The 17,242-nt window shown below is 41.7% G+C and overlaps 1 protein-coding gene across 2 annotated transcripts in view; it reads right to left on the minus strand.

Annotated features, from left to right (window-relative positions):
* The window catches only part of FAM120A (family with sequence similarity 120 member A), a 115,866-nt gene that overhangs the window by 50,125 nt on the left and 48,499 nt on the right, over positions 1–17,242 (minus strand). For both annotated transcript variants that reach the window (XM_014480148.2, XM_070375252.1), the window contains exons 6-7: positions 2,396–2,493; positions 1,879–2,156 (exon numbers count right to left, since the gene is read on the minus strand). In XM_014480148.2, the coding sequence (XP_014335634.2) occupies positions 1,879–2,156; positions 2,396–2,493 (376 nt within the window). The remainder of the gene's footprint in view (positions 1–1,878; positions 2,157–2,395; positions 2,494–17,242) is intronic.

Consider the following 17,242-nt stretch of genomic DNA (forward strand, 5'->3'; position numbering starts at 1 on the left):
GGCCAGAGTTGAGTATGCACAAAAAAAAGGGAGTCACTCTCAATCTTATTCACTCAAGTTCAATTCATTTCCTAACAGGGCAGTTTGCCAAATTAAGTAGGTAACTCACATTACCTCTGCAACCCCAACCATAGGAACAGGATCAACACTGGACCTCCCCAGACCAGGGCCTTTCCTTGCTCACCATGCTTGTCATCTGCACAGGACTCTGAGCCACAAAGAGTGGCTCTGTGTTTTATTTCTACCTGTTTTTCAGAGTCTAGAAAGAATTTGCTCTTGTTGCTTAGTCACTCAGTTGTGTCTGACTCTTCTGCAATCCCATGGACTGCAGCCTATCACGCTACTCTGTCCATGGGACTTTACAGGGAAGAACCTGGAAGTGGGTTGCCATTTCTTCTCCAGGGGATTTTCCCAACCCAGGGATCAAACCTGCATCTCCTGCACGCAGGCAGATTCTTTACCGTTGTATACTATAGATACTTTGGTCTTGATGACGTGAGTCAATTTTTAAAAGAAAACTTATAGTTCCTTAGAGAGTGAAAGGGCTCCTGAGGCATATATCAGCTGTTCTCAAACGTTCTGCGCTAAAGAGTCACGTGGTCTCATTTACACATGCAGATTTCTAAGCCCCAACATAGCAATTCTTATTCAGTAGGTCTTCAATGTTACCTTCCTAGAAGGTTAATTTAAAAGTCTGAATAATAAATTACAACGTTTTGCTTTATTTTTAGAATTTTAGGACTGCACATACAGCAAGTAAACATTTGGGCACTTTATGCTTCTCTGTTTCACAAGAGCATACATCCCTGGATGGCAGCAAACTCCTCAGGAACTGCCCATTTGGGGACTTAGTGGTGACTAAGTGGTGACTTAGTGACCTCCCTGCTGGGGAGGTCAGCAGACTTAGTGCCCATTTTACAGATGGAGAGAAAGAGTGCAAAAGAGGAAAAATCTCTGGCTTCAGGTGGCACACCCATAAGAACTTGCAGGAAGACTGGAAATTGTGTCTCAATTTTTTTCAGCAGAAACTCACACAGCAATAACTAGCCTTGGGCATCTACTATGAATCAGAGTTCAAACCGAGGAAAAGAGATGCAGATGCAGAGAGAAAGACTGTTCCTTTCCTTTCTTCTTTCTCTTTTTGAACCAGGTTTCTTAGAAACATAAGGTTATGTAAGGGGAGGAGGAGGACTATGGATTTCAAGACTTTCTCCATCAGATTCTAACAAATATTTGAAAATTCATTTATTCAGGGACACACATTACTTAAAATATTCCTCTCTACAGGGAGAATTTCAGCCTGGGTCTGGCAGCTTTCTACGATTTTGGTTAGGTGAACAGTGTTATGTCAAGAATAGTCCTATGATCTGGGGAGTTGGGATTCAAGTTATTGAATTCAGAACAAAAGGAAATTCTGATTCCCCTTCAACCCAGCAGCCAAGAGACTGAAAACCATAGAAGTCTAATTTAAAATGCTTTCTGAGGGTGGGAGTAGGGAAATCACAGCCCAAAGAGAGTCAGGTAGAACTTGATCAGATAACTTTACCATATTTGGTGGTCACACAAACTAATTTCCCTAAAATTACACCCAAAAAAGAGGGGAACCCAAGAATTTGGGCTGGCATAGTACACACTTTCAACCTTGGAAGGCCATAGGAAATGTCTAATCTTTTCTCTTGGTCTGAGGAATCCCAGTCAAGCAAAGAGTAACTGTCACCTACCTACAACAAACAGCATCTTTGAACACAACCATCAGTGCCATGGGCCGGCCAGCCAACCAGCCAGAAGGCAGCTTCTCTGGGGACTACAAGCTACTTAAGTAGCCTAAGGCAGCTGCTACACTTTCAGGAAGCACCAGCTACTCCATACACCACTCACTTTGCAGCTCCTCCACTGCCTTCATCATTGTCTGAAGATGATGACGTAGAAGAACCAGGAAAGTATGCTGAGTCCACGTGATTGGGACTGCCGCTTGGAGCTGGGTTGATTGGGGAGGACCGTTCATACAGTGGGGTATGTTTTCCTTCATGAGGAATGTTACTGTAGTTCTGCTCAGTCAGATTCTTTCCGCTGGTTTCCAAGGTGAGAGCCGGCTCAGCGAGGTTGTACGGGTGTGGACCCTGGCCCGGAGCACCTGGGCTGGGCACCTGGGGGGCCTTAAACAGAGCATACAAATCACGTGTGCACACATACTGCATGGCCCAGAACACATTAACATAACCCGGTCTTGGCTAAATTTTAATTCAACAAACTCTGGCACCTGCTTCACATATTATGAGTATTAAGAAATTATCTTAGCATTCATTAAGATTTGATTCATATGTAGCTTTCAAGGCAGCTGTCCCCCACGCCAAGGCTGAGCAGACCAGCTGCGGATGGACAGGAAAGGCCTTACCACAGGCTTTGCTTGCAGAGAGGTCTGTGGAATGTTGAGCATCTGGGGGGGGACATACGGTGGCACTATCCCAGGCATTCCAAACGGATTTGGTCTGGCTGTTTCATCAATACGGAAAGAAAACAATAAACAACTGTGAGCAGGACATTCCCCAAGACACAGCACAGCTAACACACATTGCCATCTGACTTACACCTCCAGGTACAAGCACGTCACTGGCCCCGCTTCCCGGAAACCTTTAGAAATTCATGCTTAATATTAAAAAATATTTAATCTTATGATGATCAATTTCATACACTAGAGCTAGATTTCTAACTTTCAAGAATTTTCACTTACTATCTGACTGTGTTTCTGTTTAGGTTCATTTCCTTGAATGCCTGGTTTGACTCTGTCTGTAACCTAACAGATGTTCTCATTCTCTGCTCATTGCTGACAAAGCTGGAAGCCCTGTAGTACTCTAGGTTCAAAAGGAATAAAAGGACACAGCACTTCCCCTACCGTATGTGAGGCAACAGAATTCTTCAATTTAAACTAAAATTAAGTTTTAAGCCACTAGCACACTTTTAAGTATAAAAAGTGAAATGTGGTAGTTGCTATATATATTCCTGTTATTGTTTTTTTTTCATTGTTAAGGAAACCATGATCAAGTTACACATGCATTACACGGCAGTGCAGAGTCAGTAACTTGGGATTTTGTGCTTCCTTAGATGACTTTATAAACCTGGTGTTTGTTCTTCATTATCCTCATTCTAACTTAAAAAATTGAAGCACAGAATGGAAAACATGTAGAGAACTAGCCTCAAACACAGCGTTAGGCAGGATTGGGTCCCCTATCAGCTTAAAGACATGACATAAAGCAATCAACGCAGTCCAAGGTCCAGAAAACCTCAGGTCCACAACATTCGGTCTCCTGGCAGATCTGAGGAGAGGAGGGGCCAGCATGAGCAAGGCCGGCAGGCCAATGGCCTGAGCATGCAGTGACAGGGGATTAGTGTGGCCCTTGTGCTAAATACACTTCAAAATATCATGGTTTACTGATGTGATAAAAATGAGGAGACTCCTCAGGGTTTAGTGGGGTGCCTGACAAGATAGCCTATGAGGGAAAGCACGGATACTACAAGACCCGAGGGTGGCATCAGGACTCAGACTGCATTAGACACAGAAAACACACCCTGAGAGAACACATGATAGACACTACTGAAACCCCCACGGCCACACGATCTCATTAGGTTTCATTTACAAACAGAACAAGACCAACTCTAGAGTTACCACAACGCAAATGCCATTTGGCAAAGGAAGAGTGCTTTTCTTACCTCAAAATCCAAGTGACACCAGGTGAAAAATAACCCACCCACAAATCACAATTTATCAAGAAAAATAAACACACATTTAATTAATAAAAAAAATAACTTGCTATGCAGTGGCTAAGTCACGTCTGACTCTTTATGACCCCATGAACTACAGCACACAGGCTTCCCTGTCCTTCACTATCTTCTGGAGTTTGCCCAAACTCATGTCCATTGAGTCAGTGATGCCATCCAACCATCTCATCCTCTGCCACCCCCTTCTCCTCCTGCCCTCAGTCTTTCCCAGCATCAGGGTCTTTTCCAATGAGTTCGCTCTTCACATCAGGTGACCAAAATATTGGAGCTTCAGCTTCAGCATGAGTCCTTTCAATGAATATTCAGGGTTAATTTCCTTTAGGATTTACTGGTTTGATTTCCTTGCTGTCCAAGGGACTCTTAAGAGTCTTCTCCAGCACCACAGTTCAAAAGCATCAATTTTGGGCACCTAGCCTTCCTCATGGTCCAACTCTCACATCCATACATGACTACTGGAAAAACCATAGCTTTGACTAGACGGATCTTTGTTGGTAAAGTAATGTCTCTCCTTTTTAATAAGCTGTCTAGGTTTGTCATAGTTTTCCTTCCGAGGAGCAAGTGTCTTTTAATTTCACGGCTGCAGTCACCATCCGCAGTGATTTTGGAGCCCAAGAAAATAAAATCTGTCACTGTTTCCATTTTTTCCCCATCTATTTGCCATGACGTGATGGGACCAGATGCCATGATCTTAGTTTTTTGAATGCTGAGTTTTAAGCTAGCTTTTTCCCTCTCTTCTTTCATCTTCATCAAGAGGTTCTTGAGTTCCTCTTCGCTTTCTGCCATTAAAGTGGTATCACCTGCATATCTGAGATTGTTGATATTTCTCCCAATGATCCTGATTGCACCTTGTGATTCATCCAGCCTGGCATTTCACATGATGTACTCTGTATACAAGTCAAATAAGCAGGGTGACAATAAATGCCTCCATGTACTCCTTTCCCAATTTTGAACCAATCCATTGTTCCAGGTAAAGTTCTAACTGTTGCTTCTTTACGTGCATTCAGGTTTCCCAGGAGACAGGTAAGGTGGTCTGGTATTCCCATCTCTCTAAGAGTTTTCCACATTTTGTTGTGATCCACACAGGCAAAGGTTTTGGCATAATCAATGAAGCAGAAGTAGATGTTTTTCTAGAATCCTCTAGCTTTTTCTATGATACAATGGATGTTAGCAATTTGATCCCTGGTTCTTCTGCCTTTTCTAAATCCCCCTTACACGTATGGAAGTTCTCAGTTCACATACTGCTGAAGCCTAGCTTAAAGGATTCTGAGCATTACCTTGCTAGCATGTGAAATGAGCACAATTGTACAGTAGTTTGAGCATTCTTTGGCATTGCCATTCTTTGGGATTGGAATGAAAACTGACCTTTTCTAGTACTGTGGCCACTGCTGAGTTTTCCAAATTTGCTGCCATATTGAGTGCAGCAGTTTACCAGCATCATCTTTTAGGATTTGAAATAGGTCAACTGGAAATCCATCACCTCTACTAGCTTTGTTTGTAGCAATGCTTCCTAAGCCCACTTGACTTCACACTCCAGGATGTCTGGCTCTAGAGTAGTGACCACACCATCACTGCTATCTGGGTCATTAGGACCTTTTAAATACAGTTCTATGTATTCTTTCCATCTCTTTTTCATCTCATCTCCTTCGGTTAGGTCCTTGTAGTTTCTGCCCTTTATTGTGCCTATCTTTGCATGAAATTTTCCCTTGGTATCTCTAATTTTCTTGTAGAAATCTCTAGTCTTTTCCCATTCTATTGTTTCCCTCTATTTCTTTGTATTGTTCACTGAAGAAGGCTTTCTTATCTCTCCTTGCTATTCTCTGGAACTCTGCATTCAGTTGGGTATATCTTTCCCTTTCTCACTTTGCCTTCCTTTTTCTTTGGGACGGTTTTGGTCACTCCTCCTGTACAATGTTAACCTCCATCCATAGTTTTTCAGGCACACTGTCTATCAGATCTAATCCTTTGAATCTATTTGTCATTTACACTGTATAATCATAAGGGATCTGTTTTAGGTCATACCTGAATGGCCTAGTGGTTTTTCCCTACTTTCTTCAATCTAAGGCTGAATTTTGCAAAAAAAAAGAGCTGATGATCTGAGCCACAGTCAGCTCCAGGTCTTGTTTTTGACTGTATAGAGTTTGTCCATCTTTGGCTGCAAACAATATAATCAATCTGATTTCAGTACTGACCATCTGGTAATGTACATGTGATAGCCACCCGCCCCCCCAAATAATAACATGCCCCAAATGCACCCTCTCGTTCACTGAAAGAACACTGGGAGCACTGAGGCCTGGGCCATTGCTCACTTCTTACTACCCTAGAGAGTCAGGAGCCTCAGAAGTCATGATCTGTTGGAAGATCCCATCTCCTAGTTCCTGGAGCTCAAGTTGGAAATGCCACAATTCTCTGATCCCAGCTCGCACGGACAGAAACGGTGGCCCAGCTTCCACCTTTTGCTGAACAGAGACAGCTGCAGGACAAACCGCTGGGAATTGTGACATTGGTACATGCGCATATGGGCCTGTTGGCCCATCTACACACATGTCCACATGCTCACATACAGGCAAATGTTCACCTCACACACACATGAACACATACATTCACCACACATACATGCACATTTTCGTGCACTCGCACACACAAGGAGACACTCATGATCAAACAGTTAAGTCCACAAGTTAACAAACCTCCATGTATGAGATACATGATGCTCTAACTGTTAAAGTCCCTTAACTGGTGATCGTGAATTTTAGCCAGATTTTGGGTGAGAGTATTAGGAAATTCATTCAAGCTCTAATACTATAAGTTAAATCACTGTAAAAAGTCTAGTTTACAATCCCTTATAGCTGACCTGCCATACTTAACTTCCAAGTAATAAGAATGAGAGACTGGACCCTTCAATTATGCAGCATTTTACAAGTGAAGATGAACACTTATGTTTCACTCTATTTTTGACCATCATATGCTACAAACTTCCTGAAAGCACACACCTTCCCTAAAAAAAATGAAAGAGAGAAAGAAACCCTCCAATATAAACATACACAATTATAACTTAAAAGCAAAGATTCCCAAGGAGAGAATATTTTCTAAAGTCATATTTCAATCACTGACCTAAAACAAACTTTGGAGAACCCACAGAACTAGTTACTCTTCTGTCATAACCTAGTCTATTAAGTGAATTAATTTGTCTACATTTCTCTGATGGCTGCAGAAATGCCTGATACGCAAGGGCCTGCCTCTGCGTATTGCATGCCTTCTTGTAAATCAGTTCTTGTTCTCAATGCCCTCATGCAGCTAAGCAGAATCATTGTCTGTCTTCTGTGTGACAAGGCGTCTTTCTCAAAATTGACACCAGTGCACAGAGCGGAGATTAACATCACCAGTTCTCATTCTCCTCCTTTCACAAATACTTACTAAAAGAGGTAGACTTTTGTTCAAGTATGCAGAATGCAGACAGATGAAAGGAGAAAAAAGTGTTCAATTACTACATGAAAAATATTTTCTTAATTAAAAAATATATAAATATCAATACAGTATACTAATGCATATATATGGAATTTAGAAAGATGGTAACAATAACCCTGAATGTGAGACAGCAAAAGAGACACAGATGTACAGAACAGTCTTTTGGACTCTGTGGGAGAGGGAGGTGGGGATGATTTGGGAGAATGGCATTGAAACATGTATAATATCATATAAGAAATGAATCGCCAGTCCAGGTTTGATGCAGGATACAGGATGCTTGGGGCTGGTGCACTGGGATGACCTAGAGGGATGGTATGGGGAGGGAGGTGGGAAGGGGGTTCAGGATTGGGAACACGTGTACACCCATGGCGGATTCATGTTGATGTATGGCAAAACCAATACAATATTGTAAAAAAAAAAAAATGTAAATATTAAATACTTGAGAATAAGAGAAAGAAAGCATGCATTGCAGCCCTTTCAATTGTTCTGAGTTAGCTTAGAACTCTCATACATAGGATACGTTGTGCAGTATCCACTCTCTTGAATTACTCACTGTGCCTGTATGAAGCTAACCAGTTTTTCTCTAGATTAAAGTAAGATTTATTCATCTATTACTAGGCATGTTACTGTGATGATGTTACATTAAATAAACAACAGTAACAAAGTAATATTCTAAAAATATTTGAGATGGGTGCTGATACATGATTTTCAAGTGATACACAAAAAACATAGCTTTGAAAAATTAAAGATGAAATAAATCAGTATATTCCCTACCACCAACTAGCTTTCAGTGCCTGTAAAAAACAATGTGAAATTTTCAAACTATGGTAACCATTTTGACACATTTATTCAATACTAATATTCTACAGAAGTTAAGGCACAAAGTTATACGAAGGAGAATTTTACATAATTTGTTTTCATCCTTGGGCTTCCCTGGTGGCTCAGACAGTAAAAATCCACCTGCAATGCAAGAGACCTGGGTTCAATCCCTGTGGTTTGGGAAGATCCCCTGGAGAAGGAAATGATAACAAATTTCTTCTGTCCCTGAGTTTAAACAACATGTGCATGGACCTCAAAGGATACATCATGATTCAAATTCACTTGTTACCCGAGTCTTACAGAGCAGTGACACGTTTATCCCAAATTTTACTCAAATCTATTAAATTCCAGGAGTTTTACCTGGAGAATCCCATGGACAAGAGGAGTCTGATGGGCTACAGTCCATGGGGTCACAAAGAGTCAGACATGACTGAGCAACTAACACCACTCCCAAATGAGTGAGTTCTGAAGGCAAGTTCGGGAAAGGGACAGTGGGAACCAATAAGACACTGGTATGGCCTATGAAGCCTGGTAGTTCTGGCTGGATTGAAGACCAGGCGTGAGGGCTCAGCCAAGGGAGTCATGGGGCTTTTTGGGAAGGGGGAGACAGAAATCATCCCGGGCTTTTAGAAGACTGAACTTAGTTTCCACTCAGTACCAACTCCCAAGAGCTCAGAGCTGGGGCAGCTGATGCCAGCCTAGAGCATCAGCTGGCAAGACCACACAGTTAAAGTCAGAGGTCACCGTTCAGGAGAGAAGCCCCCACAGTGGAAGATTAAGTATGGGGCCAAGAAAAGTAAGATCATGAATAAAGAAATAGGTACCTGAAAGAATTATAAGCAATGAAAAACAACCTGGGGAAGCACATTTCAGGTCAACATAAAGATCTTTCTGAGAACAAGAGCAGTTCATCAGTGACGACACTGCTTTGAGTGCTTAACTGCTGTAACAATATTCCATGGTCGGGAGGTAGCCTGGTGCTTATACAGAATTCCTGGCTATCCAAATTTCTTCTGTCCCTAAGTTTAAATAGTATGTGCATGGACCTCAAAGGATACAGCATGATTCAAATTCATGTGTTACCTCAGTCTTACAGAGCAGTGACAAGTTTATCACAAATTTTACTCAAATCTATTAAATTCCTGGGTTCACTTAATCAGGTTTGAATCATAGGCATTAAACAGCAAAATCTCATCTAGCCACCTACAGTTTATGGTAAATCAAGACAAAGCAGTTTCTGTCCATCTGTGAATTCTAAAAAGCACAACCTCAAAGAAAAGTCTCAAGGCCTTTATTCGGAAGTCACTGATAAACTGCACTGGCCGCCCCCTTCTGTCACTGAATACTGAGAAGCTATCCACAGACCTAATGACAAGCTGTGTCCACCTCAGGAAGACACCTGTGCAGTCTTTTAAACCAGACAACAACTAAAAGGAGACATATTCAGTTCTTCCAAAATGACTGATTTTCAGGGTTTTTTTTTTTTTAATGACCTCTCAATAAACCACAAGATCAGCCAGCCTATAGCACTTCATACCACATCAACTGAAATAAACTCACTAAGAACTGAATGAAAGGTCACAGGAATGAACTGAGAGACTCCCATGACCTGCATGAGAATTAACGAGAAAGGAGGAAAAAGAATAAACGGACTTTCTATTTAACATGATAGCATGTTAGCTGTCTCTCTGGCAGCATCTAGTCTGTCAGACCCCTGGGGGCTTGACATCAATGCCATTTGCATTAGCTTTAACAAGATACAAATTGAGAAAGATGAGCATGCACACATCTCAAAAAAAAGAAGGGCAAATACAGAATGGCAGATACAATAGAGCATTTAATTAACAATCAAAACACTATGATTTATTATTCCATATATGAGGTAAAGAAATATAAAAAGCTTAAGAGGGGGACATAACTTTTAGAAAAGCCTAATGTATTTCTTTGAAGACATCTGTTCCACCTGATTAGTGGGTACCCTAATGCTCATGATACTATACTATCCTCTGTATTTTTTAGTTACATTTAAAGCTTTCCATGGTAAGAAAATTTAAGCAAAAATACTGGAAAAAGTGTGTTTAGTAAACAAAGTTTTAAAGAATGAATATTATATAACTTTGTAAAGAACGCCAAATTTCAGGAGCTTATTATTGAAGTATAGCAACAGTATAATGTCAAATACTTGGTGACAATAAAAAGAATTTTTTTAATGATCACTGTAACAGTAAAAAAAAAAAAAAAACCCTTAATATTCTAGATGATGACCACATGACATGGTTAAGTAGATTACATACAGCACATCCCTACTGTGAAACATTAGACAAGCTTTAAAAATACTAAGGCAGGAAAAAAAAAAACCTACTACGAAAGCAAACCTTTGTGAAGTCACAACCAAGTCCCAAAGGTACACTGTTGGTGGGAACAAGGCAAATTGCCTTATATGGATCCTGTGGCCTGGCTATAGCCAGCGCTTGCAGCAGGAGGCCCTGCCTAGTGAGCCTGGGTGCATGGGCAATGGCAGCAGGTGGATGAGGTCCTGAGGGCAATGTTACCTGGCGTGCAGTGGCAGTGGCAGCTGAGGAGCTCAACAGAGCCACAGGAGCAATGCCATCACCCTCTATTCTGGTCAGGTCACACTATGCACTCTGTACAGCTACTGTGTCCTGCAGTGGACCTGAACGGGTGACCCTGAGACCTGAAGACCTAAGAGACTCTTCTCATCAGCCAAGGAAGCCCAGCAGGCACCATATCTTTCTTCACAGACTGTTTTCATGTTCAGGGGGGACATTTCCTGACCATTCCCTCCATGCTGAGAGTGCACGTTGTCGGGGAGGTAGAGCTATATTTTCAAGAAGATTGTCAACACAACCTAGAAAGCCCGGCAACAAACAACGGAACAGTTTGCTGAGCACCGTGCAGACTGTGCATCCACAGGAAGCCACCTTCTCAAGACATCAGAAAGTGATGCCTTCCGGCAAAGTCATGGTCCAGAATGACAGCCCACTGAATGGTTCTTATTTTTCCCTTACACTGGAACTTGCACCTTTCTGAGCCCCAGTCCCAAGAGCTGGGGTCCAGGAGCACCAACTACAGTGTCTAATTATTCCTGTTAAGACAGGAGGCATTTATGTTCTTCTGTAGATGGGTTACCAGTGGTTGGAACTGAAGTTTGCCATTCAGCATTTTGTAAGTCAGGATCTTCTGACCCAGTCTGGAAGAATGTGGCCAACCTTGAGGGCATGTCAGGACACAGGCTGGTGCAGGCCCCTGACCTGGGCAAGCCTGTCCAGATAAAATGCCCATGGGGCCTCTCTACCAGCACCTACGAAGTTTCTATAGCCAGAGGTCCTTTCTTTGGGGACACTATAGAATGTGTTCTTTGCTCTAGTGGTGATAGCTCCTATTTCAATATGGTTCTCTTTGCACAATTCTCTATTATTTGCACATGCACTGCTGCCCTGACGGATCCCTTGGTCTCCACCAGACGCCCACATCTGTGCTCCAAGGGACCCAGGGCCACAATCCCCTCCCAACTTCCATCTCCCTTCACAGCCCCCCTCTCAGATTTCATCATCCACCTAAAAGTTTAAGTATGTTCAAACCTCCCTCCCATTTCAAGTCCTTTATGGAAACAATTCAGGTAGATTTGGGGGACTGGTGCTGGCCACCTACCCTACCCTCTTCCATATTTTACAGTATAGAAGAAGGTGCAAAGCTAAAACACTATTTTTCCTAGGATCCCTCACACCTTGCTGAGAACCAGGCAGCCACATGTACCTGCACAGGGTCTGGGAGCTCTGAGTGCCACGGGTACCTCCTCCTCCCCTCTTCTGACAACTGTTCTTGCCACAGCTCCTCTGGCTATTGCACTGCTCTCCCTGTGTCCCCAGCTCCACCCCCTGTCCCTGACCTGAGGCACACTATCTCAAGACCTCCCTACAGAGTACCCTCCACAAAAAACTTCCCCAAGGAATCCCACCCATTTCCATGGCTCTAATTAGTACTCAGGGCACAGACACAATAAAGAAAAGCAAAGAGACCATTAATACAAAATTCACAGTGCTGGAGTACAGGGGAATGTGTCCAGGGAGAGACAAGGATAGGACTCTGATACTAGTAATACTCCACTGATGTCTGTTTTATTTACTGTACAAATATATTGTGCGTATGATAGTTTCAAAATAATTTTAAGTTTTTACGGTAAAAAAGCCTTCAATGAGTTTTCATGGTCCAAAGAGTAAGTCTCAAGTCTAAGGTCCTACATGGCCACTGCACTCCTGCCCGACAAGCACCACCACTGCTCCTCCCCTCGCTTTCCTGTGTTCCAACTACATTGTTTCTTCTACATCCTGGCCTCCACCTCAGAACCTTTACACATTCTGTCTCCTCTGTATATATTCTTCCTCTCTATCGTAATTTTGCTAAATTCCTACTTTACACGCAAACCTCACCTAAACATTAATTTAATTGAACAGAACCAAACACTGGTTTAATCAAGTATTGTTTTAACCAGGTTGGTATTCCTTGACTGTCTTGTTATATTCCTGTATGACTCCTCCTCTCAGCCATCTAAAAGGGCAACAATGACATATGTCCTGTCTACTACCTTGTTCAACACTCAGCACAGTGCCTGGTAGGAAGTCAACATATCAAGGAGCTCATCTACTCTTTTTTAAAAAATTAATAGACTATTTTTTGAGGAATTATACTTTATAGAAAACATAAGCAGAAAGTACACACCTTGCATTACTATGGTACATTTGTTACAACTCATGATCCAATATTGATGCAGCACACCAGGCCTCCCTGTCCATCACCAGCTTCTGGACTTTACCCAAACTCATGTCCATTGAGTCAGTGATGCCATCCAACCATGTCATCCTCTGTCGTCCCCTTCTCCTCTCACCTTCAATCTTTCCCAGCATCAGGGTCTTTTCCGGTGAGTCAGCTCTTCATATCAGGTGGCCAAAGTATTGGAGTTTCAGCTTCAGCATCAGTCCTTCCAATGAATATTCAGGACTGATTTCCTTTAGGATGGACTGGTTGGATCTCCCTGCTGTCCAAGGGACTCTCTCTTGAGAGACCTGTCTTCTTGAGACTCTTGTCTTCTCCAACACCAACAGTTCAAAAGCATCAATTCTTGGGCGCTCAGCTTTCTTTATAGTCCAACTCTCACATCCATACATGACTACTGGGAAAACCATAGCCTTGACTAGACAGACCTTTGTTGGCAAAGCAATGTCTCTGCTTTTTATTTACTTATTTATTTTTTAACTGTTGAACTTAAATTCTCCTTAATGTGCCTTTTTTTAAATATAAATTTATTTATTTTAATTGGAGGCTAATTACTTTACAATATTGTATTGGTTTTGCTTTTTAATATGCTGTCTAGGTTGGTCATAACTTTTCTTCCAAAGAGTAAGCGTCTTTTAATTTCATGGCTGCAGTCACCATCTGCAGTGATTTAGGAGCCCAAGAAAATAAAGCCTGTCACTGTTTCCCCATCTATCTGCCATGAAGTGATGGGACCAGATGCAATGATCTTCGTTTTCTGAATGTTGAGCTTTAAGCCAACTTTTTCATTCTCCTCTTTCACTTTCACCAAGAGGCTCTTTAGTTCTTCTTTGCTTTTCTGCCATAAGGGTGGTGTCATCTGCATATCTGAGGTTACTGATATTTCTCCTGGCCATCCTGATTCCAGCCTGTGCTTCATTCAGCCCAGCGTTTCTCATGATGTACTCTGCATATAAGTTAAATAAGCAGGGTGACAATATATAGCCTTGACATACTCCTTTTCCTATCTGGAACCAGTCTGTTGTTCCATGTCCAGTTCTAACTGTTGCTTCCTGCCCTGCATACAGACTTCTTAAGAGGCAGGTCAGGTGGTATGGTCTTCCTAATTCTTGAAGAATTTTCCAGTTTGTTGTGATCCACACAGTCAAAGGCTTTGGCATAGTCAATAAAGCAGAAATAGATGTTTTTCTGGAACTCTTGAGCTTTTTCGATGATCCAACGGATGTTGGCAATTTGATCTTTGGTTCCTCTGCCTTTTCTAAATCCAGCTTGAACATCTGGAAGTTCACGGTTCATGTACTGTTGAAGCCTGGCTTGGATACATTACTATTAACTAAAGTCTATAGTTTACATTAGGATTTCCTGTTTGTGGTGTGCATTCTGTAAGTTTGGACAAATTTACAATGACATAAACCCAGCATTACATTTTCACTGCTCTAAAAACTCCACGCTTTGCCTATTCACTCCTCTCTCATCCTCCAACCCTGGAACCCCTGACTATCTTACTGTGTCCATAGCTTTGTCTTTCCCAGAATGTCACAGTTGGAATCAAACAGTATATAGCCTTTCAGATTAGCTTCTTTCAATGTATATTTAAGGTTTTTCCATGTCTTTTCGTGGCTAAGTAGCCAATCTCTTTTCAGCACTAGGTAACAGTCCATTGTCTGGATGTGGCAATTTACTTATCCATTCACCTAGTTAAGGATATCCTAATTACTTCCATGTCTTGGCAACTATGAATAAAGCTGCTATAAACATTCACGTGCAGGTTTCTGTGTGAACATCAGTATTCAACTCCTTTGGGTAAAATCCACGCAGCAGGATTACTGGATCTTATGGTAAGAGTATGTTCAGGTTTGTAAGAAACTGCAACCATGTCTTCAGAGTGGCTGTACCTTCGTATTGTATTCCTACCAGCAAGGAGTGAGGATTTCTGTGTCCCACGTCCTCACCAGCATTTGGTGGTGACAGTGTGTGGACTGTGGCTACTCTAGTAGTGTGCAGTGGCAGCTCATCTGTTTTTCACCAGGAAGGCCATGAGGACACACTGCACGCTTTTGCTGACACAGCGGGCCTGTGTCAATTGCATGGCTTTTAACAAATAGACAAGGATTGGCTGATGCCTACAGAATCCATATGCACGGACCTGAGGTGGCTTCTAATATCTCTGTGTTATTTGTTATTCTTAAATTCTGCCAATGATTCTGGAGCACAGCTAAGGTTTAAGAGCTACTTGTTCAATCAGGGAGCCAAATACTACTGACAACTCAATTTTGACATATGTTATTTGTGCTTACATGTAGACTGAGGGTTCTCTGGCGATGGTGGGCATTAAATACAATGATGGAAAGAGAAAAAGTATACTCATCTCTAGATCCCCAATTCCCAACACAGTGTTTCTGATACAGTAAATGATTTAAAATTAATATTAATCTCACCTGTAACTTACTTTAAAAATCTACCTGGTAGATATAATTCATAAATATATATAATAAATACAGATGGGTATTATATATATCCATTATTGTATATATCCATAATCTATAATATATAATTTCTGGGAGTCCACAGTATAAATACAGTACGGACTGGAAAAAGAAAGGGACGATACACTATGCAGACGAGGCCTCCCAGCAATGGGACAGGGAGCATGTGCACTTCCTTCTATAAATTCCACACCATCCAATAACGGTATGGAGGTCTGAGGTTTTTTTCCTCAATCCTGCAGAAAACTAACTAGACTCAGAAGGAAAAGCATGGAAGACACAGCAGGCACCTCCCAATGCCAGTCCACATGGATCTGGCCAGGAAGGTTTTTCTTTTGAAAATACAGAATCCTGAAGCCAATTAAGATTCTGAAAACTATTCTGTGCTAGAACCTAAAATTCTAGCCAGATTAAGAACTCAGGGTAGAATCAACTCTCCCCATTTTTATTCTCAGTAGTCATACTCCTGAGCTTCTACAGCGATTCTGTAACATTTTTTCCCAAAACTCTACACATATTCTAGTTTCTAAAATGATTAAATAGAGACAGGTTCTAATGAACAAGAAAGTTATGTTCTGCTATTGGTTGTTCGAAATTCTGAATGTGTTTTCTTGTAGAATAACATAACGAACTATGATTTGAAAAGACCACTTACGATCAACCTACTGCTTTTAGGAATATTTTTTGTGGAAAATATGTCTTAGGTGCTCATGTGGGATGCCAAGAAAATATTTCCCTAACTCAAGAAAGCATTTCCCTAACTCTTCTAGGCTTCTGATTTCCATTTTAGTCATCACTCTCCATTTAGTGGATCCCTGCAAAGAAAAAGAAAAGCAGGAAGGCAAAATGGTTTTTGCCTTCTGACGAGGCTTTACAAATAGCTGAAGACAGAAGGGAGAAAGGGAAAGTTACATCCAACTAAACGCAGAGTTTCAAAGAATAGTAAGGAGAGACAAGAAGCCTTCTTCAATGAACAGTGCACAAAAATAGAGGAAAATAACAGAAGGGAAAAGATGAGAAATCTCTTCAGGAAAACTGGAAATATCAAAGGAATATTTCACCCAAAGATGGGCACAATAAAGGACAGAAATGGTAGAGACCTAGTAGACGCTGAAGAGATCAAGAGATGAAAGGAATACATGGAAGAACTGTACAAAAAAAGATCTTAATGAACTGGATAACTCTGATGGTGTGGTCTGTCACCCACAGCCAGACATTCTGGAGTGTGAAGTTAAGGGGGTCTTGGGAAGCACTGCTGTCAATAAAGCTGATGGATGTGATGGAATTCCAGTAGAGCTATTCAACACCCTAAAGGATGATGCTATCAACGTGTTGCACTCAATATGTCAGCAAATCTAGAAGACCAGCAGTGACCACAGAACTGGAAAAGGTCAATCTTCATCCCAATTCCCAAGAAGCGTAGTACTAATGTTCAAACCATCAGACAATCGCACTCATCTCCCATGCTAGTAAAGTGAAAGAGCAAAGTCACTCAGTCCTGTTTGATTCTTTGCAACCCCATGAACAGTTGATGAAGTTCTGGAGTGGGTAGCCTTTCCCTTCTCCAGGGGATCTTTCCAACCCAGGGACTGAACCCATGTCTCCCACATTGCAGGTGGATTCTTTACCAGCTAGCCACCAGGGAAGTCCCATACTAGTGAGGTCATGCTTAAAATCTTGCATCCTAGGCTTTAGCATTACACGAACAATGAACTTTCAGAAGTCCAAGCTGGGTTTAGAAAAGGCAGAGGAACCAGAGATCAAATTATCAACATCTGCTGTATCACAGAAAAAAGCAAGGGAATACCAGAAAAGCATCTACCTAAAGCCTTTGACTGTGTAGCTCATAACAAACTGTGGAAAACTCTTAAAGAGATGGGAATACCAGACCATCTTACCTG

This window comes from Bos mutus, chromosome 8 (genome assembly GCF_027580195.1).
Source record: "Bos mutus isolate GX-2022 chromosome 8, NWIPB_WYAK_1.1, whole genome shotgun sequence".
Lineage (NCBI taxonomy): Eukaryota > Metazoa > Chordata > Mammalia > Artiodactyla > Bovidae > Bos > Bos mutus.